Source organism: Pygoscelis adeliae, unplaced genomic scaffold (genome assembly GCF_000699105.1).
Source record: "Pygoscelis adeliae isolate BGI_AS28 unplaced genomic scaffold, ASM69910v1 Scaffold238, whole genome shotgun sequence".
NCBI lineage: Eukaryota > Metazoa > Chordata > Aves > Sphenisciformes > Spheniscidae > Pygoscelis > Pygoscelis adeliae.
In genome coordinates this window covers 745,404-772,139 of record NW_008825285.1, presented here as the reverse complement: position 1 = coordinate 772,139, position 26,736 = coordinate 745,404, and the positions used below count along the sequence as shown (strand labels likewise).

The following is a 26,736-nucleotide window of genomic DNA, read 5'->3' as shown; positions in this document are numbered from 1 at the left end:
TACACAAAGTAACAACATTAAAGAATAGATTTAAAGCATTGTTGATATTGAATACAAGTTAAAAAAAGCTTGGTTGTATTTTACTATACAGATAACTGATATTAACGGATCAAATCATGACCGTAGGTGCCCATCCTTTAAATCATACTTGTATATCATATCTTATGAAGAGTTAAAACTCAGCACAAGAAGAAGTGCCGAGTGCTTGTGAGGTTACAGTGATGTAGAAATGAATATTAAAAAATACATAAAAAGATTATAAAAATGACACGTAACCAGATTATTAGGGGAATATGCTTGTTGAGTTTTTTTAGAATATTAAATAATAACACAAGAATACAATAGAAATCATGATTAAGATTTCAGAGTCCAACACTTTCAGAACAACAGTTCCGTGATCTGTTCTTTCTGCTGACTCTGTGAACCAGATGATACATGTCCTAACACACAGGCATCATCAGTTTGAGGTCCAGTGTCACAGGGATACGTCTGCCGTTCTACTTCAGTTTGACCTGGTAAAGCCTGGCTTTAGAACCTGCTGAAGCAGAAACTTCAGGAAAAAAAGCTATCTTTCAGAGTACTACCACTTATTTATAACTCTGAATTGCCCCCTCCAGTTATCTCCAATAATCTTAACAACCAGAATAAATTGTCTAAGTAAAGGTACAGCTGCACATTGTTAATCTCAGGAGATCTGCAAACTTTACTAGTACCCTGCTGGAAACTTTTTGTGCTGACAGTCTGAATGACCTTGTACTTGCAGTGTTTGTCTCCATTTCACATCTTCTGTGGACTTGCCTAATCAATGCTTTGAGGTATGTGTAATGGAAGTACCAAACCTGCTGTCGCATTATTGTAATCCTTATCCTGAACCTGTGTGCAAGAAGCCAAAAGCTCTCGATTCCGAAACCGCCTCCCATTTATCTTGTCTTCTGAGCATATTTGGGGGAATTTGGAAGGCACTGAGGTGGTCTAATCTCAATATATGTCTTTGAGGTCCTGTCATCAAAGCTGGAATGCACACATTTGGCAAGTAGGTAATTCTCGTGTTAGGGATAGATATGTTCCTTGAGCGCTGAAGCCTTAAAAATCTGACAAACCAAGTATTTATTTAATTCTCTTCTGAACAACAGAGATACATACCTCTGACTTCATATAGTGTATGTGCCTAGCACAAGATAAGCATATCCTAATAATTAGGCTTAGCAAGAGACAAAACATGATTAAAAGAAAACAGCAGAGAGTGGAGAAAGTGCTCAAAGACGCTATAATGCCCAAGGCTGGACGGTATCACCCTAAATAAGAGTCCACAGCAGAACACAAAGCTCGTTCGAAATCACTATAAAAAGATACCAAAATCCCGAAGGATATACCCACGAAAGACAAATAGAAATTATAAAAATAGGAAAATAAAAGTAAAAAAGCAATTTCGTAAAGACATTAAGCATTTAGAAGGTGAGAGAGTCCTGACTTGAGCTAGCCAGCTGGAAGTGTGGTGGTACCGACTGCTCTGCCCTGGCATGCCCACGAGAGGGCAGGGAAGACAGAAACATGCTGAGAAAAAGGTCTGCTGAGCGTTTGTGATGCCAGCAGCCACTAAAAAAAAGGAGGCAAGCACAGAGACACCACTGGACCTACTAATCATCCCGAACTAGTCAAAAACATGGGGAGAGGAAAAGGAGAAGAGTGTACTTGGCTCAACTAAAAAGCTAACTTTCCAGCATGTCTATAAAATCTCTGCCATAGTAGTATCCAGACACAGTACTATCTCATGTAGTTAATTTTTCTGCGAACAGCATCTATGGAAAGGCTGAAAGCTCACCAGGACTAGTTACAATTTCTTTATTTATTTATTTTAAAAGATTTTTCATGGACACTATGATTTCAGTAGAATTCACAAAATCACTGGAAAGAAGTACTTCTGTACTGCTACCTACATTTGGATCAAAACCTTTAAAATGGACAGACGTGACTAACAGCAACAGAATCCACATGTCTGGATATATGCTTAAATATATGAAGAGGGGGAAAACTGAAATTAAGAGTATTACTACATTGAGCGTGAATTTTTTTCCTTTTAGGAATACTGCAGTAGTCTCAAAAGGTACTTTTTTTTTAAAAATAAATGCCTTGATTTTACCTCCTCCTTACTACTTATCAAGTGTTACTTATCCTACCTTAGCAGCCTTAGTAGCCTTAATTTTCAGCAGCATATCAACAAAAGCCACTCGCACTTTCTCTGAATTGTCATGAAGACTGTGTTTGACTGCTGGCAGGAGCTGTTCCAGTAATGGATGACTTAGTTTGTTGTCCAAAATTATCGGTAGGCACTGCAAGAAAAAAAAGATTATGCTAAAAAAAAATAATTTAAAGAGTAGATTTGCAAAAACATGTAGCTAAAAATTGTTGAACTGGACCATGACACTTCTAAGGTTAAATTAAGTAGGGACAGACACTGTGCATGCATATTTTTCCTGTAATATTCTTTAGTACAAATTGCTACTGTTATCTCAAATTTCCAGTGAACAGTGAACTCATTTCCGGTGAAGCAGCTTCAGATCTACACACTGAGGCCACAGTCTTGCCTTCTACCTGAGGGCACAGTGTCAAGTACTTTTTGTGGTAGCAATATCAGCTCCCTAAACTCTGCTGATTTCAGATTAAAAATACATCTTTTTATGCCAAGTTATTTTTAAATCAACACCTTCTGCTTCTCCAGTATAGACCCCCTTGCAGCTGTAGTGGAGCAAGTGAGGATTAACATGAAGATAGCTCCAAACTAAGGCTGAATTGACACACATGCAAAACTTTTAAGTGAAAATACTGCTCAGGGAGTTAATTTTTCTGTCCAAGCTATTAGTTATTTACCAGACGCCAGAAAGATGTAGATGAACTAATCCTAACATACTGAACAATGCATGGGAGGCTGGCATTCCCAGAGAAATAGTATGTAATTATATTCATCCAAACCTCAGAAACACAAAGCGTACAAAGGGCACAAAATCATAACATAATTGTGCATGTCTAGGGATGGGTTAAAACCAGTGACATAGAAACATACTGGAACCTGCCTGCATACATTTTCAAGTCTAAGCATAACTTCTAATAGCTAAAATGACTAAATTATCAGGTCCAAACAATGTATATATAAGACTAGAAATGCAAAGTGGTTGAGAGTCACAAAGCCAAACAGTCACTATTTTAAAAGGCATTTGTTCATTCCAAATGTGTGCCTTTTATAAAACGTCTGCAAAACTTGCATGTATTAGGAACTTTACTGTATAAGTCATTTTGCGGAATAAGTAATTTCCTTGACTTAAAAGTGGCCTATACTAGAAACCTGTGCATCAAGTAAAATATAAAAATGACAATCATAATTTTAAATTTAGAAAAAAAGATTTACTTTAAAAACAGAGCATCGAACATCAGCAGATGTTATATCACATGCCAGCTCTCCGGTTAGTTTTTTTAAAAGATCAGCAAGAATTGTTGGAGGAATCATCTCCCAGTATTTGGATGTTATCTGAGTAACTCCGAGTATCCCTGTAGAGCGGACAACTGGATGAGGATCTTCTAAGAGACTCTAAAACAAACAGAAGAAGAATAATGTGAGTATATGCATTATTGTGACTCTACTGCTGTTTGACATTAACCTATCATAAACAAATAGCATTCCATTACCTTTTAATCATTATGTAAATTGTCACATTATGAAAGAAATGTAATATTAATATTCCCTCAATGCATTTTATTATGAAGCAAACTAGGAAATTTAAATCAGAAGCAAAATTAAGGCGAATATTGGGCAACTTTTTAAAATTGGACTTTTGAAATGTTTTTAAAAAAATAGATCACATTAAGTCTTGCCTCTGTGACTTAATTAAGAGTATTTAGACTTCTGTTTCCATGAGTTTACACTGTCCGCTGTTCCTATGCAACAATATAAAAACTTTGAAATTCATTCAATTATCTGATGTTTACTTTTTAAAAGACCATACTGAGGATTTCCCAAACATTTTCTTAATGAAAATACTATGCCCATTCTCACCCATCTAGACTGGTAAAGAGTTTTTTAGGTTCTTATCTCCATTATACTTCATTTCAGAAGTATTTAGTAATACAGTACTAAACTTCCATTGAATGCTTACATATTAAATGTGAAGCTCTCTTCACCAATACTAGGTTAAGTAAGGATCAAGATCCATTACTCATGCATCTAGTCTTTCAAAAGCATCCTTCATTCACAAACTAGTGAATAACAATCCCAAATATTTCCTTTCCAGAGCTGAAAATGGTGCATGCCATCTGTTGTCAACATACTACAGAAATTTAAAATGTTTATTTTTGTATTTTCTGCATCACAGGCCTGTATTTCCCTATGAATACTATCCTGAAATTTCATAAATTTTAATTGCATCAGCAGCTTATTTTTGAGTTAGTTTTGATGAAATTTTCATTTTTAACATTTTAGTTTCATTAAAACTTACAAAAAGTTCTTCAAACTGTTTCTGAATTTCACTGTCCATCTCTTCAGTGTTAAAACTGGGATCACGAACAGGAAAAGCATCAACGAACAAAAATGCTGCATTTGATCGAACTTCTGAGTTTCTGGCCTGTTACAATGAAGGAAAAAAAAATTTTTTTCAGTAAATACCAACTTTTAATATCAAAAGGCATATCCTGTCAAATACTGCTCTCCAAACACTTCTAGCGAGTTAGTATTGTTAATTAAGTAGATGGAAGAGATGAATTTTTAAATCTATGGAAGAACTTACAGTAACATGACTTCTTTTTTTTTTTTACCTTATATTTCTGCCCATTCAGTAAAACCTCAGTTTTACTCAGTACAATCAGCTTTCAAGGCATATCGACTTCAATGACCCTGAAGAGTCACAGTCAGAGCCCTTCTGCTCTCTGTAATGCTGAATAAATTAAAAGCAGTTGGGATATCTCTTGGTCACCTTAAAGCTCCTCTTCAGAATACAAGCATCTTGAATTCAAGCAGATTTAATTGAAAAGCTCAAGCCTATTTCTTCAAGAAAAGTATTTAGAAACTAAGTGTCAGCAAGCCTGGAGAGTAACTTATCCAACATAAACGTACTCAGTTCTGCATCTATGCACAGAAGTAATAGGACCGTGTTCTGAGGTCCATGCAGCTCATCAAAAAATCTAAGGCAAGCCTCATAACCCTCAGACATTTCACCATTTGTAATAGTTTTCAGTGTGTTACACTATATGTTTCGCTGGTTGTAGAACTCCAAATGTAGAGAAAAAAGAAAAATTGTATATTTAGACATTCACTCAGTGAAAAATAATTGGCTCTGTGGAATCTTAAAAGGATAGAAAAAGAGCAGGTAATGAAATGAAGAAAAGACGAAATTCAAGGTATCTCAGGGAGAAACCTGAAATCTAACCATCAGACTACAATTTATTTCTCAAAGACAGCAGTACAATGATAACAGCCTGTGCTCACTTCTCTTGGAAGGAAGAGGGAAGGAAGAATTCTGTTCAGATTTTGAGTCCAAGTTAAAACAAACAAATGTGTGTATATATATGAGACTATAGATATACAGTCTAATAAAACAAGCGAAGTAGGCTTAATTTTAACAGCAAGATAAGAGATAGTTCAGGGAACCTCCTGACTATTCTAATCATCCAATTTTCTTCTTCCTTTGTCATAAGAGACATTCAGAGCAAAGGAAGGAAAAACAAGGATAACCATGTAATATTTAGAACTAAATAAACTAATGGCAAAAAAACCCAGAAAAACACAGAAGAAATGAGCAACAATTACTTCATTTACGATTTATTTTGTATTTCCCTTCCAGACCAATCCTCATATGGTGGGTTGCATCCCTGGGTAGAACCAAAAAATTCCAAATTCAAGCCAACAAAATTAATAGCAATTCTAAATTTAATACTATGAAGGCAAATAAAGCCCATATATACATTCTTCAGTTAGGGACTTGTGTTTTACTTTATTTATCATGGATAATACAAACAGTCTAAAAGTGAAAAGATTATCATTCTTAATTCAATCCTACAAAGCTGTAGAAAATCCTTTAACTTTGAGCTTGTCTATATTGAAGAATTAATGCATAACAAGCTAATATGTGAATTCAGGGTGAAATAGCTCTTCTGCACTAATATTTCATGTGAAAATTAATTCAAGTATGTTTTTGTGCAGTAACCTAGACCTTCTCTACCATGGCCATTCCAGAAAGTTAATTTTCATAAACTTTCTAAGTGCATTACACTGAATTCCATTAAGCTCACTTGAATTCTGAACTGACTACCCGCAGTTTAAATTCCTGCCTTTGATTAATTGGAATTTATCCCAAAGTTATTTGCATATTCAAGCTCGTAACAGAGTAAATGTCTTCACAGAGGTAGAACCTAGGACTTCAGATTCATATCCTGTTTTATTCCACACTGACTTTTCCATGCCAGAGGAGCCTGCAGTTATTTAAATGACTAATGTTTCTTTACCTTTATGCCTGTACTGTTCTGAGGAACTTTCAGAACCTTTTTAAACAATATTTTAATTTTTTGTTCAGTTAATTTTCAGAACTTTCTTTTAAGTTTCATCTGGGCTTACAGGTCCTGGAATTCACTTCCAATTATTTAAAACACTGTTTTTCCCCAGTGTGTGGGATGATAAAAAAAACAAACAAAACCAACCACACTACTTTAAAGGAATCACTTCCTTCAACAGCTTGAATTCCTGGAGGAGTGGTTCTTGACTTTTTGAGCTTGATAAGAAATAGCTTAATCACTACTTATCTCACAATAAATAGCCACATTTTTATGTTTATATAGCTTCTTATACTAATAACCAATCACTGCACAACTGTCTCTGCTATGTTTGCATGAGACTTACTTTTCATAATAAAGACATGGAAAAAGATGAGGCAGTTACATAAGGGCTTATATGATAAAAACTTAAAGTTGCATAAAGACCTATAAAATATGTGTAGGTAAAAGCCACAAAGGAAGCTTGCGTGGTCTAAGTATTTGCAAAACAAGCAATTTAAGAAGAAACAGAGAACTATGCATTACAAATATGCATACTCAGTTTAAAGATTTTAGAGGTGAAATCAAGTAGTTTCAACACGCACAGTTCTGGAATCCTTTGTATTCTTACAACTGAAGTATTTTCCCTTTCTGCAAGAAGGAGGGGTAAAGAGGTCCTTCTGTGAGTTCCCTTTCTGCTTTGCAACCAGTATTCTAGAACAAGATTTGTTCTTCACTATATTAAATTAGGGATTTGTACAGTGGCTAAAATAGGAGCATCAAACTGGTTATCTAAAATTAAACTGACATTTCAAACTTTGGAGCAGAATCCATACCAGTAAGGACAATTATAAGCTTCCCTTCTTAGTTCTGTACCTTAAACTACTGGTGATTCTGAGTCACAGCAACAGTTATCTTAAAAATGCCAAATACTTCAGCAGTATTATATGAAAAAGAAAAATTAACTATACAAAAGTAACACAGCAAGACAGTGGCCTATCCAAAAATAAATTGCCAAATTTTGACGTTCAGTCACATATTTTCTTTCACCAATCACAAATATGGTACTGTATCATTTGGAATTCAGAATCTTTCCTTGCACTGAATCATTACGTAATTCACATAATTGCTGCATTCAATTTTTTACAATCCTCCCTTTACTATTCTGAAATCTACGTTCACAACAGTTGGACTATTTTGCTGTATTAAAACAAATTCTCCATGACCTATTTGATATGCCTGTTAACATCTAAGCTTAAAGTGCTTAACTACGTATGTAGAAGCTGTCAAGATAAAAACAAAACCAAAAAAACCCCCAAATCAACAAAAACTCCCAACCAACTAAAAAACACCCCAAAAAACTTCCTAAAATTCAGATTTGTTCTAGCAATGGAACCATTAGTGATGTGAAAATTACGAATAGCAGCTGTTAAAAATTTGAACCACTTCTGGAATCAGGAATTCCTGATTTCTCCTTTTGTCTTGCTGCAAATCAGTAATTAACCTTTTTTCCTCAAGCCAAACCTTTCTGTTACATTTCTCCAAACAAATCTATGCAGATTTAGTAAGGTCTGACAGAATGTTCTTCCGAAGTTCTCTGGTCTTATATTTGAGTTGAATCCTGGGCTTTGGAAAGTGAACTACTAGCCTCCATTTACAGATAGCAACTCCCTTAAGAATGCAATACCATGTTTTGCTAACCACTCTGAAATTGTTTCTGAAACACTAGTCAGGAATTTTGCTATGCTATGAAAAATCAATTAAAAACCCTATTCTTTTCAGAGACAGAAATGTAGAAATTAAAGAAAGCCATGCTTTGTAGCTATTACTCTCTTGCACTGAGAACACGTTTCATCCAGAAGGATTCTTGTTTATATTAACTATAAAGGGATGGGATCCAATCCTTAACGTAAGACCAAACAAGATACTGGTCTAGCGATGAGTCTGTCCATCTTCCCACTTCTACCACAGGGTTCTACTGAAACCAAACAGCTCTCAATTCCTTCCTGTAACTCATAAAATCCATTTTAAACAACTTTTTAAGTTGTTTTTAAATACTTTCAACTTTAAGAGTTTTTAAATACTTCTCTCATGGCTAGAGAAGATGCTGTATGACCACTTGGTAAATGAAACCAGTAAATGTTAAACAGCACTTAATTTGGCTGTAACAAATGGGATGTGTATGCTCTCACTGAAGGAATTTCATAACCTCAGACAAAATAAAAGCTGTTCACAAAGAAGGAAGCTTGGCTCATCTTAATTGTAGAGTGTAACTGAGTAGGTAAACTGCAGTAAGTACCCTTTAGTCTGTGCGTGCAATCCACAGGAAGACATACACACTTACGTTAAAAGTACCAGAAGTCAGAAATTTCATTCTGAATGCTTGATTAAAAGCACATATATAGCATGAATGTCTGTACATACAATCAAACTAGAATAAAAGGTTTCCTAAAGTAATACTCTAATAAATTAATTGAGCTGTATGCTAAGGCTGGTAATTAATCAGAAGGTGAGATTAAATCATCCTCTGAACGTTTCTGGCTTTGATCAATAAAGCACTGATCGTTCCATAAAGAACTTGGAAAACAGAATACAAGATTACACAAAATTCCCAAACTGAGAAGAAGATGAGAAGACCAAAATTAGTGTTAGTCTCACTGTCTAATGCAATCCTGGAAAGCACTCTGTGTACCTGTAAACAAAACTGAAGTATGGAAGTAAATTATATTAACAAATTAGAATATTGTTGTGCAAACTATGCCTAATTACAACTTGCAAAGCTACTCTGCTACAGCTGAGATGCTAAACACACTGATATTTTTTTTCCATAGCCATTTTATTTTAAAAGCAATTATGAAAAACAGAACATGTGGGAGGGATCCACAATTTAGTAGTTGGAGAAAGATAGTCCTATATTCTATTGTTACCTTCAGTGCTCTCCAAAGGATAGGTTGATACAATCTATAGAGCATTTCTTCAACTCCTTGACGAACTTTACTTTGTTTATGAAAATAACTCAGCATCTGAGAAAAACAAACAAACCAATCCCAAAACCACTTTTAACAGTACTTTCTACATTCAAGAAGCATGCAGGAGTTATCTCATTTCATCATTTATATAAGACCAAAGAGTTTTCCATACTAATAGACATATTAATTGACCCTATATTTTATTTTAAAGTCTCAAAAATCATAAAAAAATAGATCTAATAAATATAACATTTTATAACTTTATAGATTCAATAAATCTATATAAAGATCTACAACTGAGAAATAAAACCATGGCTAAAGAGTCAGTTTCACAGCAACCAGTCATATTTTGTTACAGTAAAAAACTCTACTTTTAAAGTAACTAGCAGAAAAACTTTGAAATCATGTCATTATCAACTACAGACAAATAACCCATTTCTCTGTTAAGAACAAAAGAACATTATTTGATAACCGGAGTTATCCAAATACAAATCTACAAACATAATACATTTTGTATACACTGATGAAAAGCAAGTCTCAGCACTCCTTTTGACTCAGAATTGTGCTTTGTTACCTAAAGCCCCTTTTATTTTTGTATCTGAATTATGCAAACAAAAAAGGAAAGAAGAAGACCAGAGCAGAATATGAGAAAGGACATCATGTAACTTGATAGGAAGTTATTCCTCCACCCAAAACACTGGACAGTTTGAAAAGAAGTTGACCCTGAACTCAATACCTAAGTACTTCACGTATTCACAGCTACAGCTAGACAGGGAAGCCTGTGAATAGCATCTACAGAAACAATGCTATCATGGAAGAATCCCTTTTCTCTAGTTTTGAAATATACTGAAGTAAAGACATGATATAATTTATAAGAGACTATGTAGCTCTTATTTCTTATTACATGAGAACGATGGATCTAACACAGGATTAATGGCAAATCTGTACTGTTTTGTAATAGATTTCATTAGAACATGGACATAGGTTTTATAATCAGAACTTTGAATTCAGAAGGGAGAGTTGTATGTGTTGCTTTTCCCTCCCCCCTCACTCTTTCAATAAAATAGCCCAAACTTTGCTCAAGTGAATGACTGTAGTTGGTTACTCTCCTAACTGCTACAGGAACTTCTGGATTCTAAAGGACCATTTTAAATCAAATTCTTGCATACTGAAAATCACGCATCATTCAAATTTGTTCTGAGATCCATTCCCCTCACAACTCAAAGACAGACTTATTTACATCACTGTCCTCTTTCAAGATCATAAGCTTCTGAGGCTGAAAAACATGAGATGCCCTGTCAAAAGCCTACTCCATCAATCAGGAATCAGAGGACAAGGGAATCCACTATAAGATATAAGAATTTATTTACATTTGATTAAAAACAAAACAAAATCCAAAAAAACAAACCAAACCAACCAAACAAAAAAATATAGGATTGTATACTGGTATATCAAGCTATATATTGCCCACACTATACAATCCAGCATCTATACATTTGGGGGAAAGCATGGGAGGTGAAGGGACATAGATCAAATACAAATGCCTTGTCTTAAAAAGCTTTGTGCACTTCTCATTCTGCTTCAGATGTTTTGCTCATGAAAAAAAGCCACAGATAGACAACTAGAATCTGTAACTGAATCAAGGCTTGTCCCTATAAACATATATACAAAACCTCCATATATAAGAAAAAGAAAAAACAAGTTTAATTGCAGACCCATCTACTAAATTAGCCTCAAGAGGCTTATGACTTTTCATCCCTGTGATTGGCTATGGAAAGGTCAATTCTCTAGGTAAAGAAAAACTTAGACAACAGGCAGCAAAAACTATTTCTGGCACTCTGGAAAATCCCCTTATATTTCTACTTCTGAGCACCAAAGACAAACCTGGTGCAACACTATAAGCAGGTTCCTCCTAAAATTTGTTCTAATGTTGTTTCTCAGAATATGCTCTTTTTTATGTAAGTATTTGTGGTGGGTTGGCCCCAGTCACGAGCTAAGCACCACACAGCCACTCACTCACTCCCTTGTCAGTGGGGTAGGGGAGAGAATTGGAAGAGAAAAGCAAGAAAACTCATGGGTTGAAATAAAGACAGTTTAATAAGTGAAGGAAAGAGGACAAAAAAAACTCAAAACAAGTGATGCAAACGCTATCACTTACCACCTCCCACAAGTAGGCCAATGCCCAGCCAGTCTCCAAGCAATGGCTATCTCCCAAAAATCCACTTTCCCTCAGTTTTTATTGCTGAGCATGATGTTATATGGCATGTAATATCCCTTCAGTCAGTTTGGGTCAGCTGTCTTGGCTGTACCCTCTCCCGACTTCTCGCCCATCCCCAGCCCACCTGCTAGGGAAACAGAGTGGGGAAGAGAAAGCCTTGACACCATGCAAGTACTGCTCAGCAACAGCCAGAACATTGGTGTGTTATCAACACTGTTTTAGTCAGCAAATCCAAAACACGGCACCATATGGGCTGCTTTGAAGAACAGTAATTCCGTTCCAGCCAGACCTTGTATAGTATTTTAGTACAAAACGGAAATTTTCTACTTTATAGTAACTGATCTGATTTTGATGCTACTAGTCCATGTCATGCTTTACAGGAACTTACCTCTCTAACTTTAGAATGAACAGAAGAACTTCTGGGAAGATGAATTCCATGATGCATGAAATCCTGAATGCAGTTATGTTCAAGTACCTACAGTAAAAACATATGCATGCTACTGTTAACACACAATAAAACAATAATAAGTACTGTAGGCTGTGCAGCAACTTATATTTTTCTCTAAAACAAACAACTGAAAATAGTCTTCGATATTATTTCTTACTTGGCTTCTCCTAGGCCCAAATTTTTCCATGCTGGGGGCCTCTGTCTGCTTAAACTGATTTTCAGAATATACAATTAATCCGATTCTTAGAACCAAGTTTGGAATTCAAAAGCACCTCCACATGGTAAATAAGAACTATTTGGTATCAAAATTTTGGCTGTAGCATTGTTGTGATGCTATAATTATGCTTTTGATCATCTCCATGGAAATCCACAAAAACTAGATAAATATTTAAGCTATCAAATATATAGACTTACACATACTGAATACAGCTTCCATAATTCAGATAGCTAGTGTGTTTACAAAAACCATTGCATATATGCATAGTTGCATGAACCCATATTTCAGCAGCAGAATTAAAGGTGTTTAAATGCAACTGATGGCAGTGGGCAAACGTTCAAAGCATGACATGCTCTTACTCCTTGACAATGCTGAAGAGGCCCTTTCCTTAGGGAAATAATTCCTTAAGGCTTGCTTAGGAACCTTTCCGAGGTTGAAAAGCCATGTATCTTCTCCATCTTGAAATTCAGAACTATCCAAATGAAATTTCAAGCATAGTATTACCTCTAAGAATTCTCCTGACACCTTCTTCCAGGCCCTGAAGTAAACTTCTGAAATGTATTCCATCAGGGACCTGTATTAACATATGGGAAACACTTTCAAGCAAGCATCCTAACCATATCTATGTACATTTCATAAAGGTTACAACATGAAGTTTTTGATAAGTACCAATATTATTCCTAATTCTGTGCATCAACATTATTTTTAGAAGAAGCAAATATCTTGAAAGTCTACACTGATAATTACAGAAAAACAAAGTTAATTGTTAAATTAATTAACCCAAGCACTATTGAAAACCACAGGAAATATCTCTTACGGTGGGAAAGTCAAAACATTAGCACAGATATTTTATCATTTGTCTCACAATGAATGCCTTAAATTCTTTATAAAGGTGTACAGGTATACATTATTCTAACTGAAAGCATTAGAAAGCCTCTGATTTTAATATCAAGAATTACCTCTGTAATATTTCACTAAATAATCAAAGGAAAAAAAATCCAAGTTTTTCATCCATCAGTCAAGTTCTCAGGCTATGATCCTGCAAGTCACTTCTTATTAGAATGTCTCTATACAGAATCTTACCAAATTAAATTAGAGGTTGCTCATAGAAAAAAATAAACACGTTACAGAAGCAGAAATGGACCTGAAAGTCTCACACAAACACTGCAAGTAATGCAGCAGAGTTTATATGAAAGTCGTTCGCTTTAGCCAATAAGCATTTTATTACACCTATAATTGTAGACATAAGCATGTGCAGAGCAACTATTAAATTAAGTTGCTGAAACAATACAGTAGATATGAAGGTGTCTGGATTCTGATATATTTTATCAATATACTAGGTATTTCAGAGTGTGAGACAAACAAGAACTTAGCCAAGCTCTCAACGATCATTAAGAACTCTAACTGTGATGCATACCTTGGAAAAAATTGTAATTGGTTTTTAACAGTTCCATGTATCATTTTAATGAAGTTTACATTCCAGCTGAACAAAAAGCTCAAGAATCTTCTTCCCTATTGGGAAAGGAAAAGAGGAAAAAAAAGGGAAGTCAAACCCTGAGGAATACCCAATTTAAAAGCCACCTCAAAAATCAGTAAATATAGAGCTTAAACATCAAAAGAAATTATACCTTTAATTTTAAAAAATATAGATGAGATTGTTGCAGGAAAAAAAAGTAAGAGTCTTAATTTTTAAACAGAATTCAAGCATTACTTTTGTTTATAGGGAAGTGATCGTGCCCCTGTACTCGACACTGGTGAGGCCGCACCTCGAATACTGTGTTCAGTTTTGGGCCCCTCACTACAAGAAGGACGTCGAGGTGCTGGAGCGTGTCCAGAGAAGGGCAACGAGGCTGGTGAGGGGTCTGGAGAACAAGGCTGATGAGGAGCGGCTGAGGGAACTGGGACTGTTTAGCCTGGAGAAAAGGAGGCTGAGGGGAGACCTCATTGCGCTCTACAACTACCTGAAAGGAGGTTGTAGCGAGGTGGGTGTCAGTCTCTTCTCCCAAGTAACTGGCGATAGGATGAGAGGAAATGGCCTCAAGTTGTGCCAGGGGAGGTTTAGATTGGACATGAGGAAAAATTTCTTTACTGAAAGAGTGGTTAAACATTGGAACAGGCTGCCCAGGGAAGTGGTTGAGTCACCATCCCTGGAGGTATTTAAAAGACGTGTAGATGCGGCACTTAGGGACATGGTTTAGTGGGCATGGTGGTGTTGGGTTGACGGTTGGACTCAATGATCTTAGAGGTCTTTTCTAACCTTAATGATTCTATGATTCTATACTGAAGAGAAAACACAAAACAAATGAACATGTGGATTTCATATCTGTCTGCATTTTCTCCAATGTCCATTCTGTTTTGGGGTTACTTCAAGTAGTATTCTATAATGATAAGGGACTGTGCAACTCAGGACCCTCATCAAGGCCACGTCATCAGAGTTCTGTCACATGCAATGTCATTCTAGGGTGACACTGTAATGATGGTGAAGGTAGAAATAAAATAGCATGACAACTCTGTCAGCATTGGATATGGAAACATTTTTGGACAAAGCCACAGAGAACAGCTGGGCCACTGAGGAAAATAAATGTTCTGATTAGCAAGGACAATTCCTTTCCTATTGCCTCATGAAAGGTAATATTGCAAACCTCCTGGAGCTGCTTTAATTCATGAAAACAGAAAAAAAAACATACGGCTTTTTTCCTGAATTAGTTTTCTTCCATTTTAGCAAGTAAGAAATGGTGATGACAAATCTGATGAGCAACAGAATTTTTGCAAGAAAAGGCAGTGGAAGGCTGTGGATGGAGGAAATAAGCCCTTGCTCTTCCAGAATCAGTAAGATCTGCGCATGGAATTAGAGCCTCACACAGCATCTGTACAGACAGCCTCACTCTGGCTCATCTTACAGATGAAGTGAAGGCATCCAGCTTCTGAGACTTTGAAAAGTTTGATCATACATAAGGGTGAGTCAGCCAGTTGTAAGGGTCCTTTGTACCTGTCAGCTTTCTAGCCAAAAATAAATCAGGAAAATTAATAAGGAAGTGTAATAGTAAAGAGCACATTGGCAGAAGTTCAAAGGTGCACTGAACAATTAGCAGAAGTTCAAAGGCACTTCCGTCGAAAGCTGGACCAACAGTTATGTTCAGACCTATGACAAAATAGAGAAAATAAGGCTGATAATGCCAGACACACTTTGAGCTGGAATATCACAGAATAGGGGTAGAGGGAAGGAAGCATATAGGCAGAAACTGCCCTTTAGTGGAACTGATAGCTTAAATGCCTTCAGGTCGAGAAGTAACCCAGAAGATCATAAAAATCAAGACCTAAAGGCTAAATACAATGTCAAGATCCTTGTCTACAGGTCTGATGGAATCCTTCCTGTTGTCAATGAGAGCTTCTTCTACCAAGAAAGAAAAAAATGTAATTAAAAAAAGTCACTTATCTCTAGCTTTGGTGGTATAATACATAAATTGCACTCTTCCATCAACATCCCTGACAAACCAAAAGGTCAAAGGAGTCTTGACCTACAGCTCCTGCCTCAACACGGCAAAGATGAGGTCAAACTCAAATTCATCTCATATTCTACAATCCCAGAAGCAAGACAGATGAAGAAAAGTCACAAAGTAGCTTTCAGCAGTTCAACCAATTCTTTTTTGCCTTAGATTTCAATAGATTGACCGTGGTCCTGAAAATGATAGTAAGTGCCTCTAATTTAATCTGCTGCTTGTGATCGATGGATCTGAAATGATTAGTTATCAACATTCTCAGTATCATGAGAGGTAAACTGGTTATAGGTGAAAAAGATTGCGAACTTGTCATCTTTGGGGTTAATGCATTAACAGAATGCTGAGCATCTTGTACTGCTGTGCTTGTGGACATAGTACACGTGACTTTGTCAGTTGTGTATACACACAGAAGGTTAGCAAGGAAGAAGAGAGGAGAACAGGCCTACCTCTAAAACACAATAATACATGCTCTGCAGGGCTCTCCAGCTGTTTGACTGGAAACCCCACCTGAACAAGAACATTTTCATAAATCACACAGAGATATAAATTCAGAGGATCACTCCACTAATGCAGCCTGAAAATAAGCCTCTGAGAAACATTACTCTGTGTTGATTAGCACAGTCTGGGAAGGCAGAAGAACTGAACTCCCTGATCTTGCAGTGAGGCATAAATGTGCAATTCCATATCGGTTTAATCTGATCTAGAACCAGGATACCACATTCCTGACCCTTCCCTTCCCTTCATCCTTGCATATGATCAATCCAGGTAGTTAATCTGGCTGAAAAATAATCTTACTAGGAAAAACCTGATCCGCTACCTCCTTGAATCAACCCATGACATAGCTGCTTGAGCATTCATACTGCGGAGAGGAAAATAGGAATGCTAGCCCATGGCAACACAGGATCATTGCAACCTGGAGTTACATCAGCTTAAGCTGCTACGGAGCTACACTCTGGGATGTACCCTAAAAAGTATCAGGTATGCTTTTCTTAGGAACTGTAGAACAAGCCTGCAGGCAATAAAGGGAATATTAACTCTGATATATAGGAGTTCAGTTTCATCTCAAGGCAATTCATACATCATGTTGATGTTTGCTATGACTATTAGCATTTTAGAAATAGACACAGAATGTAAGAAAAAGGTCCAGCAGAGATACTGGGGACACGTTGAACATGTCGCTACAAGAAACCTACCATTAGCGAAATGAGCCAGGCAGGGAAACTAGAGAACACACATGAGGCAGGTTGTCACTGAAACTAAACTCCGTCAGGATGCAAAATCCCAAAACAGAAGGACTTGCAACAGAAGCACAATAGTTTTACAGCAACAGGAAAATGGTTTGAATAGTGTGAATTTCAAGACACTTAATATCCTGTCTGCAGAGCTAGAAAAGTCCCAGACAGTTATCATTCTGCATCTGTACTGGCAGTTCACATATTGAAGTTGTGTTTCAGCTCACAAACTGAGACATCTAAATTTGGATGTTTAATTCCCTAGAATGTTAATTGCCTAGAGAGTGATTCAGATGATCAGCTGTTTAATAACTGCTTTATGAAGCTGAATTGTTCTGTTGACTCCATTGACTAGGGGCAGTATGCCACTACCTAAGCATAGAGCAATTTTTAACACTCAGATGGTTTTCCAGAAGGCAGATATCTATGACAGATCCTGTGTTTTGTGTGCCAGCCCCATGTGGATGTCTGAAGCAACTTAGGCCATTTAACATAGCACAGGTCATTCACTTATACTTAAGCAACTAAATCCTTCCCAGGACCTGTACATATTAGGCTCCTGTGTAGATGTCAAAATTGGTTTCAGACACCTAATTTAACTGAACCCTATCTTGGGGTCTTTCCAGAATTTTTTAACTTTTCAACTAGTTTCCCCAAGGATGTAAAGTGACTTATGTATTGGGTTTACATGGCAAGGTTTTGGTAGCAGGGGGGCTAAAGGGGTGGCTTCTGTGAGAAGCTGCTAGAAGCTTCCCCCCTGTCGGACAGAGCCAGTGCCAGCTGGCTCCAAGACAGACCCGCTGCTGGCCAAGGCTGAGCCAATCAGCAACAGTTGGTAGCACCTCTGGGATATATTTAAGAAGGGGTAAAAACTGCTGTGCAACAGCAGCCGGAAGAGTGAGAATATGTAAGAGAAACAACTCTGCAGAGACCAAGGTCAGTGAAGAAGGAGGGGGAGGAGGCACCAGGGCAGGCCCCTGCAGCCCGTGGTGAAGACCATGGTGACACCGTTTGCCACCCTGCAGCCCACGGAGGTCCACAGATATCCACCCTGGAGCCCGTGGAGGACCCCACACCAGAGGAGGTGGATGCGCCTTGAAGAAAGCTGTGACCCCCTGAAGAGCTCGTGCTGGAACAGGTCTTCTGGCAAGACATGTGGCCCCAAAGGGGATCCATGCTGGAGCAGTCCATTCCTGAAGGACTGTACCCCATGGAGAGGATCCATGCTGGAGCAGTTCACGAACTGCAGCCCGTGGGAAGGACCCATGCTGGAGAAGTTCATGAAGGACTATCTCCCATGGGTGGGACCTCACACTGGAACAGGGGAAGAGCATGAGGAGGAAGGAGCGGCAGAGACAACGTGTGATGAACTGACCTCAGCCCCCATTCCCCATCCTCCTGTGCTGCTTGGGGGGAGGAGGTAGAGAAGTCCAAAGTGAAGTTGAGCCCGGGAAGAAGGGAGGGGTGGAGGGAAGGTGTTTTAAGATTGTTCTTATTTCTCATTATCTACTCTGTTGTTAATTGGCAATATAGGAAATTTATTTCCCCAAGTCGAGTCTGTTTTGCTTGGTGGGCACCTGACGGTTAGCCAAAGTCAACCCACAACAACTTGCCAGGTAAACAGACGCATAAGAGAGTTCACTTCCTACCCAAATAGGCTCCCATTAGACAGATCACTGAAGAAATTGCAAGGGTGAACTAAGTGATAGCAGAACACTGCACTGACCGAAAAAGCTTTGTCGGATGATACAAAAAGCTTCCCTGACTGTAGCAAATCTCAAATATAGCACTAAGGTTAGCAAGACATTTTCCAAATGGAAGAGGAGGACAGAAAAAAACCTATAACTTAGAATGACAGAATATCTCAAGTTGGAAGGGACCCATAAGGATCATCAGCACCTCCCCTTCCACTGCCCCCCCCCGAGGAAGTTGTAGACTGTGATGAGGTCACTCCTCAGCCTTCTCTTCTTGAAGCTGAACAAACCAAGTGACCTCAGCTGCTCCTCATAAGTCTTGCCCTCAAGACCTTTCACCATGTTGGTCGCCCTTCTCTGGATACACTCTAACAGTTTGATGTCCTTCTTATATTGAGGCGCCCAAAACCACACACAGTGCTCGAGGTGGGGCTGCACCAGTGCAGTGTAGAATGGGACAATCACCTCCCTCGACCAGCTAGCTATGCTGTGCTTGATGCACCCCAGGACATGGTTGTCCGTTTTGGGTGCCAGGGCACATTGTTGACTCATATTCAACTTGCCATCAACCCAAACTCCCAGATATCTTTCCGTGGGGCTGCTTTCCAGCCTCTCATCCCCCAGTTTGTATGTACAAGCAGGATTACCCCATCCCAGTTGCAGAATCCGGCACTTGCTCTTGTTAAATTTCATATGGTTGGTGATTGCCCAGCTCTCCGTCTATCCAAATCTCTCTGTAAGGCCTCTCTACCCTCAAGGGAGTCCACAGCTCCTCCTAGTTTAGTATCATCAGCAAACTTACTTAATGTACATTTGAATCCTACATCCAGATCATTTATAAAAACATTAGAGAGCACTGGCCCTAAAATTGAGCCCTGGGGAACCCCACTGGTGACTGGCCACCAGCCTGATGTAACTCCATTTACTATAACCCTTTGAGCCCGACCCATCAGCCAATTGCTCACCCAATGTACTATGGACTCATCTAGCTGTGTGCTGGACATTTTGGCCAGAAGGATATTGTGAGAGGCAGTAGCAGGAGGACACCTTCCCTCCACCCCTCCCTTCTTCCCGGGCTCAACTTTAGCAAAAGCCTTGCTAAAATAAAATAAAACCCCACACATCTACTCGCTTTCCTTGGTCATCTAGATGAGTGACCTTGTCATAAAAGGAAATTAAGTTAAGTAAGCAGGACTTTCCCCTCATGAACCTGTGTTGACTATGACCAATGAGTACATTGTATCTCAAGTGTTTTTCAATAACTCCCAGGATAACCTTCTCCATAATTTTACCAGGCACTGTAGTGAGACTGACAGGCCTGTAATTACCAGGGTCTTCTTTCTTAACTTTCTTGAAAAGTGGGACAACAATGCAGTAGCATTTTCAGAAGTTGACACACACACTCTTCTGCAAATGTTTGAGCATTAGGTCAGAACATGAAGCCCAGCTGTCAACAAGTCAGTAGTGGTGTACCCCAGAGGTAAATACTGGAGCCAACACTGTTTAACATCTTCATTAATGACCTAGATGATGAGTCAAGAGTACATGCAATTTTGCAGACACATCAGGAGGAGTTGTAGATACACCAGATAGTTGTGCTGCTGTTCAGAGGCACTTGACAAGCTGGAGAAATGTGCTAACAGGAATCTCATGAAGTTCAACAAAGGGAAATGCAAAGTTGTGTATCTGGAAAAGAATAACCCCATGCTCTAGGACATGCTGGGGGCTGATCAGCTGGAAAGCAGCTTTGTAGAAAAGGTCCTGGGGTTGACAAGTTGAACAGAAATCAGCAATGTGCCCTTACAGCAAAGGCCAACTGCGTCTTGGGCTGCACTAGGAAAAGCATTGTCAGCAGGTCGGGGGAGGTGATCCTTCCCCTCTGTACAGCACTGGTGAGGCACATCTGGAGTGCTGAGTCCAGTGCTGGGCTCCCCAGCACAACAGAGATACGGACATGCTGGAGTAAGTCCAACAAAGGACCACAAAGATGATTAAGGGACTGAAGCATCTGTCATATGAGGAGAGGCTGCAAGAGCTGGACCTGTTTAGCCCAAAAAAGAGAAGGCACAGGGGGAATCTTATCAATGTATATAAGTATCTGATGGGGGAAGTAAAGGCCATGGAGACAGACTCTTCTCAGTGGTTTCCAGGGAGAGGACAAAAGGCAATAGGCACAAATTGATATACAAGAAATGCCTCTTAAAGGTAAGGAATATTTTTTTGAATTTTATTTTAATTTTATTTTCCCTGTAGGGGTGATTAAACACTGGAGCAGCTTGCCCAGAGAGGTTGTGGAATCTCCATCCTTGGAAATATTCAAAACCCAACTGGACACAGCCCTGAGCAACCTGCTGTAGCTGACTTGGCTTTATGCGAGGGTGCTGGACTAGATGATCTCCAGAGGTCTCTTCCAACTTCAAACTCCGTAATTCTAACATTAATGCTCAGCAACATTACTTACTTAGGAATAATCAGAAGAACAATTAGGAGGAGCAACTATTATTTCTTCTCCCTCCCATGTTAAACTTTTTTTTGGGAAAAAAAAACCCAAACAAACCCAAAACCAAACCCAGAGCATTCCTAAATAGGTACAGATTAAAATTAACAAAAAGTCTGAGAATGGCCGAAGCATCCTTGATTACATGTGAGAGCTTATCAGGCTTGAAGATGAAGAGCCTAAAGCTCTTTCAGGTCCTGGAAGCCGTGAAAAGGGAGATACCCTATCAAGTTCTACCCACTATCATAATCTAATAAGCAGGTCAGGTCCAGAACCGAATCTGGCAACAGTGACTATGGACTTGTCAGCTGCACTGACAGCCTTTGTAGCTTTTTGTAAAGAGGTTTAGACCTCAATAATATTAAAAAGGTATTCTCTGAAATTAAGAAAGCTCCCCAAGCCCACTCAAAGTTTTCAGCACTCAGAATTGGTGCCTGGCAGGCAACACTAGTAATTCAATGGAAAGAACTGATGAGAAGATTAGACATAATCAATAAGAGTCTGTATTTGTGAACAGAGGTTTAGATCTTCCAGCTTTATCAGAAAGGAATGGATGGACTAACAGAATGCAAATTCAACTCCCAGCTGGGAGCTGCTACTTTCAGTCAATCATTCTAGCCATAAAGCTAAGGATTCAGGATTAAGGATTTAAACCACTAATGATCATATGCCAGAGCAAAGAGTGCAGCAAGGCTCTCTCTATATCTACCTAGAAAAAGATAGGCATACAAAAAAGAAAACATGACAAAATGTCAAGAGACCAGAAATCATGAGGAGGAGGGAAGAGCAAAAGCTTGGGCAGAAAAGTAAATGTGCAAAGTGTGACCAAACTTCCACATTCTTGCGGAGCAAAGGGGATGTGTTTTGATATGCCAGAAGAAAGATTCAGTACCAAGTCTGATTATTACTGCTTTTTTCCCAAAAAGTTAAAAAAAAAGTTTCATACTAAAGGCTGTGTTTCACCCAAAGATTCAAGGTACAAACTTTCTTTAGAAAACCTTATGTGTAGTAATTAACATGTTATATTTAAAATCTCACAAGATGTGGAAGAAAAAATTAACTACAAGAAGTTGCTTCTGAAGCCTAGATAGCTGTTTCATTTTACATATATAATTCCCAATTATTTACTGTGCCTACATGAATATGAAATACTGAAGTGATGCAGTGGATTCAAATAAAACAGAAGAAAATTATTAATACAGAACTAAATACAGCTAAGGAATTTTAGGTACTGTGACAAAGAACGCATGAAGGTACACGCTTTTTCAAGAAGACAAAAAATGACCTAAAATGAAATATACCAAGGACATAAAACCAAATACAAAATCAGTCAATAAAGTCTTACCTGTCTTCCCTCTTTCCACCCATGTTTTCTCTCCTTCCTTTCCCTCCTCTCAATTGCCTTAGTACGTCCCAATTTTAGTCAAAATTAAGACATCTTAAAATACAATGTGTAAGTAACAAAAAACCCCCAAAACTTAGTGTCAGGTATCCAAAACCTGGTCTATCAAACATTTCACCTAATTCATTCCCTACCACCATTTTTAAGATCCCATATGCCCATAGTGCCACAATTATGCAGCAACCTCCGAGCTCGTTTTTTGACAAAAGTTCATAAATTCCATGAAAGGGAACATTATGTATTTTAAGCAGGCAAGGAAGAGTTAGAACTTAGGAGCCAATGTCTTGTCACCTAACCAGAAAAAAGCTTGGATACTACTACCTTGGTGCACGCTAAAAGCTACAATACAACAATTCTTGACTGAGCTTGAACATTCTCATTTTGCTGTAAAGTTGGCTTCTTCTTATGCTACTTTTAACACAGACTATGGCAGCGCAGTCTTCTAAATGGAATCATTCAGAAGGGAAATTATTTTGCTACAGTTATCTGTCTCTAATAAAATAAAAACTGCTATAAAAGAAGAGAAGTGTACCAGGGAATGGTTTTAAGTATTGAGGGACATGCACTGGAGGCGAAGCACTTGGTTCTTATTACCTCAGGATACAAGAGCTGGAGTGATGATTTAGACATACACTTTTATATTTAAGTCAGAAATAGGAATAAAGGGTTTTCCAAATGAAACATAAATATCAACAGTTTATAGCTTGGAGTCAGAGCTGATTTGTCTTGTATTGCTACCTACTGTACTGTAAAAAAAGGTTTAATGCAAAACCATTAAAAGTAACCAAAGCCCACTCACATAAAATCACAGTAATATAAAAGTTTGCTTACCTCTTCTTTTTTAATGTGTTTTACACTCATAAAACACTGAAGCAACAAGTCCTTGATTTCATTACTTTCCTCTGAATCATAATCAAAACAAAGTAATGTCTGATGTAGATTCCATAGACGAACTACATCTGCACCCTGACAGGAAAAAAAAGCCCACATTATAGTGAAGTAAGTATAGCTTTAATGTGAAGAAGCATTTAAAGGATTTTCAATAATGAATTTGAAATGCATTGATACAGATGGAAGATTTTCAGATTGTAAAATTTTGAACATAAATTGACTTTCACCGCATCATTGGGAAAAATTACAAAAATACGCGTAACTGCAGAAGTACTGACTTCCGACAGCTGAAGACATGCTCAAGTACAGAAAGAAAGCTGCTATTTCATGCAAAATAGATGAAAACTGTATTATTCCACTTTTGAAACTTTATACAATGAAAGCAGTTAGCAATGAAAAAGAAAAGAAAGAAAGAAGTAAAGGAGATATTTACTGGGTTAGTGCAAAAGATGTATGCAACAATACTCTAAATAACTCACACATTAAAAAAAAAAAAGATTTGTAGAGAGATACAGAGTAACAGAAAAAGAAGCTTCCACATAAGAAGTCTCTATGAGTAACTGAACGTAGTCCTTAAAACCTGAATTAACTAAATGAGTTATTTGCTATTTAAATCTTAGTCACTGGACTTACAAATGAGTGAAGAAATAAAAATAAGTAAAGAAAAGGAATGTGGGGAAAAGAAGGGGTGGGGGGAAAGGTGGGGAAAAGAAGGGGTGGGGGAAAAAAAGGTGGGGGAAAAAAGGTGGGGGAAAGCAGTTCCCTTGTGAAATCGATGCCAAAAAATCTTTACAGTTTGTTCTAGAGAAGGCAACATTTTAATATGTTGCTTCTGCAAGGGACACCAAAAGGACACTTTGTAACCAACATGTATCCTATGTTTCATTAATTGAGAAGCACTAGGACATGGAAAACAAGTTAACCTGAAATAAAAGGTATTTTGGAGGGATAATCTTTCTTGGAATATTCAGTATTAATCTAAAAGTCAATACAGCTTCAGCATACCGTAGCAGCTTTATTCAGGCTTTTTCTTAGCAGAATGATAAACAGACTCTTCCCCAGCTGCTCCTTCCCTTCCAGTCCTTTCTCCCACCACATTTCACACACACATTGGAGAGCACCCTGTAGGATTTTTTCAGATTCAGGTAATGCAGGAAGAATACCTACAACAGTAATAAAGTAATTATTTACTGCACTGAACCAAGTTATTCCTGTAAAACATTAGTCTGTTAGTACACTAACTATACCTCACAGTGTCAACCAGCTCTTGCCACGTTTACACATCTTAATGGCTTTTTCTCACTGTGGGTATTTAGGCAGCTTTGTTAACTCTATGGTTTTGGCCAAGTTTTTGGATCAGTAACAATGATCCAAAGTTAACAATGATCTTAATTTTTGCCTTAAAAGTACCATAAGCCGCAGAATAAGGAAAGTTATCTATCATTGGGTGAACAGCTGGGAGAAGGAAAACTACTTAAGTTCAAACTTTTAGACTGTGTAACTGATTTTTAAGTCAATGCTCCCTTAATTTCGTCTCATAAATAAGAACTCACATCAGTATCAACTTTTCTCCTGTAAATTCTGTTCCATAGGCCAGTCAGGTCAAACAAAAAGCCTAGGATACTCATCTGTTAAAAAAACAGTATAAAGCTGTATTCTATAACAGGTAAGTACATACCATTTAATATAAAAACACATTCTAGAAGAGCTTTGTAGTTTACAGGTTCATCCACTGCAGGTATGGAAGCAGTAACTACAGCTATCACTCCTTGGATCACAGCTACAGTTTGTTTCTGAAAGAAAGCAATGTCAAGGAAACAATTTTATGGTTTATTTTATACTCAGAAGACACATTAGACGAGAAATAAACCTTAGCAACAGAGAGCAAAGCTGAATTGTTATTTAGCTTCCATTTTGAACAAAGAGTACACTGGCACCCAAAACCTATCAAATAAGAAGAGGCAAAAGCATAGATTTTAAAGTGCATCCATTTCAAAAAGTTTGAAAATGCCTTTCAGCTCCAGCTAGTAGATAATTCGGCGACTGCACATGTGTATCCATTCCACCATTAAAACTTCATCTGCAACAAAACCACTCAAACACACATCCATTTTGGAACTAAGAAGACCCTAACTAGCAGGGTCTCGTGCAACTCAAAAACGTGGACATCTGGTGACTTTAGACCCAGGCACCTGATTCTGTAGGCCTCTGTACGTATGATGGATTTTCTACAAGCCTCTAGGTCTCCCTAATGATTTCCACACTGCACTTCTTTTTTCTTCCAAAATTAAATAACCTTGTCCCCCCGATATTCTCAAGACTACGTGGACTACAGTGCAGAAGGCAGTATATGAGGGTCTGACTCAGAGAAATTCTGTATAAGCTAAATTTGTGGGAGGGGCATTCAAATCTAGATTTCATGATCTGCATTCAATGAAATGACATAACAGGTGGTGAATTTCTTATGGTATATGCCAGATACGCAAGGAACATCTGAGAGATCAACATTTGTTTACTGAAATAAGACACACAAAAAGCCCACTCAACTTTAGTGAAAAAACTAAGTCCAATCTTTCGTATTTAAAATTATCAGCAGGTCTAATCTTTTATAGTATAGACCAATCATAAGTTCAGCTTAACCCAAGCATGATAGTTAAGAAGTCAATTAAGAATGGGGCAGGGAGATGATGTTTGGAACTGACCTCGTTTGATAACCCTTGCATGTTTTCAGATGCCGTGAAAATACTTCATTTCTCAGAAAATATGAAATACGCATCATATTTTTATTTTACAAGATTTTTACCATTTCTGGAACTATCTCAACTTCCATGTCATCATTACTTTTCTCATCTTCAATGCTCTGCCATGTTTCCACAGGGTTCTCCATCAAAGTCTCTGTCAATAGCTGCGTCAGTCTCTCCCATAGTACTTCTTTTTGCTTTCTTGGCAATTCTTGAAGTAGTTCGTTCAAGTCGAAAGGATCAAATGTATTTTTCTGAGAATAGTCAGAAGATATCACACAATTCCACATCAGTGAAGTGGCTTATATTTCATCATCATATTTCCTAAAATTAACATTTTTTTACATTAAGGATTAATTTCCATTCCTCTGCAGTTATAGAACCTTCTAGAAGTTGTATTTCTTTAAAAAATAG

At 37.8% G+C, this 26,736-nt stretch overlaps 1 protein-coding gene across 1 annotated transcript in view; it reads right to left on the bottom strand.

The window, feature by feature from the left end:
• Window positions 1-26,736, bottom strand: part of NCAPG2 (non-SMC condensin II complex, subunit G2) — a 52,723-nt gene that overhangs the window by 22,699 nt on the left and 3,288 nt on the right. The window contains exons 2-12 of the mRNA XM_009329885.1: window positions 26,385-26,576; window positions 25,260-25,374; window positions 24,587-24,744; window positions 23,522-23,656; window positions 13,783-13,877; window positions 12,870-12,939; window positions 12,089-12,175; window positions 9,441-9,536; window positions 4,488-4,613; window positions 3,404-3,583; window positions 2,178-2,330 (exon numbers count right to left, since the gene is read on the bottom strand). Of these exons, the coding sequence (XP_009328160.1) occupies window positions 2,178-2,330; window positions 3,404-3,583; window positions 4,488-4,613; window positions 9,441-9,536; window positions 12,089-12,175; window positions 12,870-12,939; window positions 13,783-13,877; window positions 23,522-23,656; window positions 24,587-24,744; window positions 25,260-25,374; window positions 26,385-26,576 (1,407 nt within the window). The remainder of the gene's footprint in view (window positions 1-2,177; window positions 2,331-3,403; window positions 3,584-4,487; window positions 4,614-9,440; window positions 9,537-12,088; window positions 12,176-12,869; window positions 12,940-13,782; window positions 13,878-23,521; window positions 23,657-24,586; window positions 24,745-25,259; window positions 25,375-26,384; window positions 26,577-26,736) is intronic.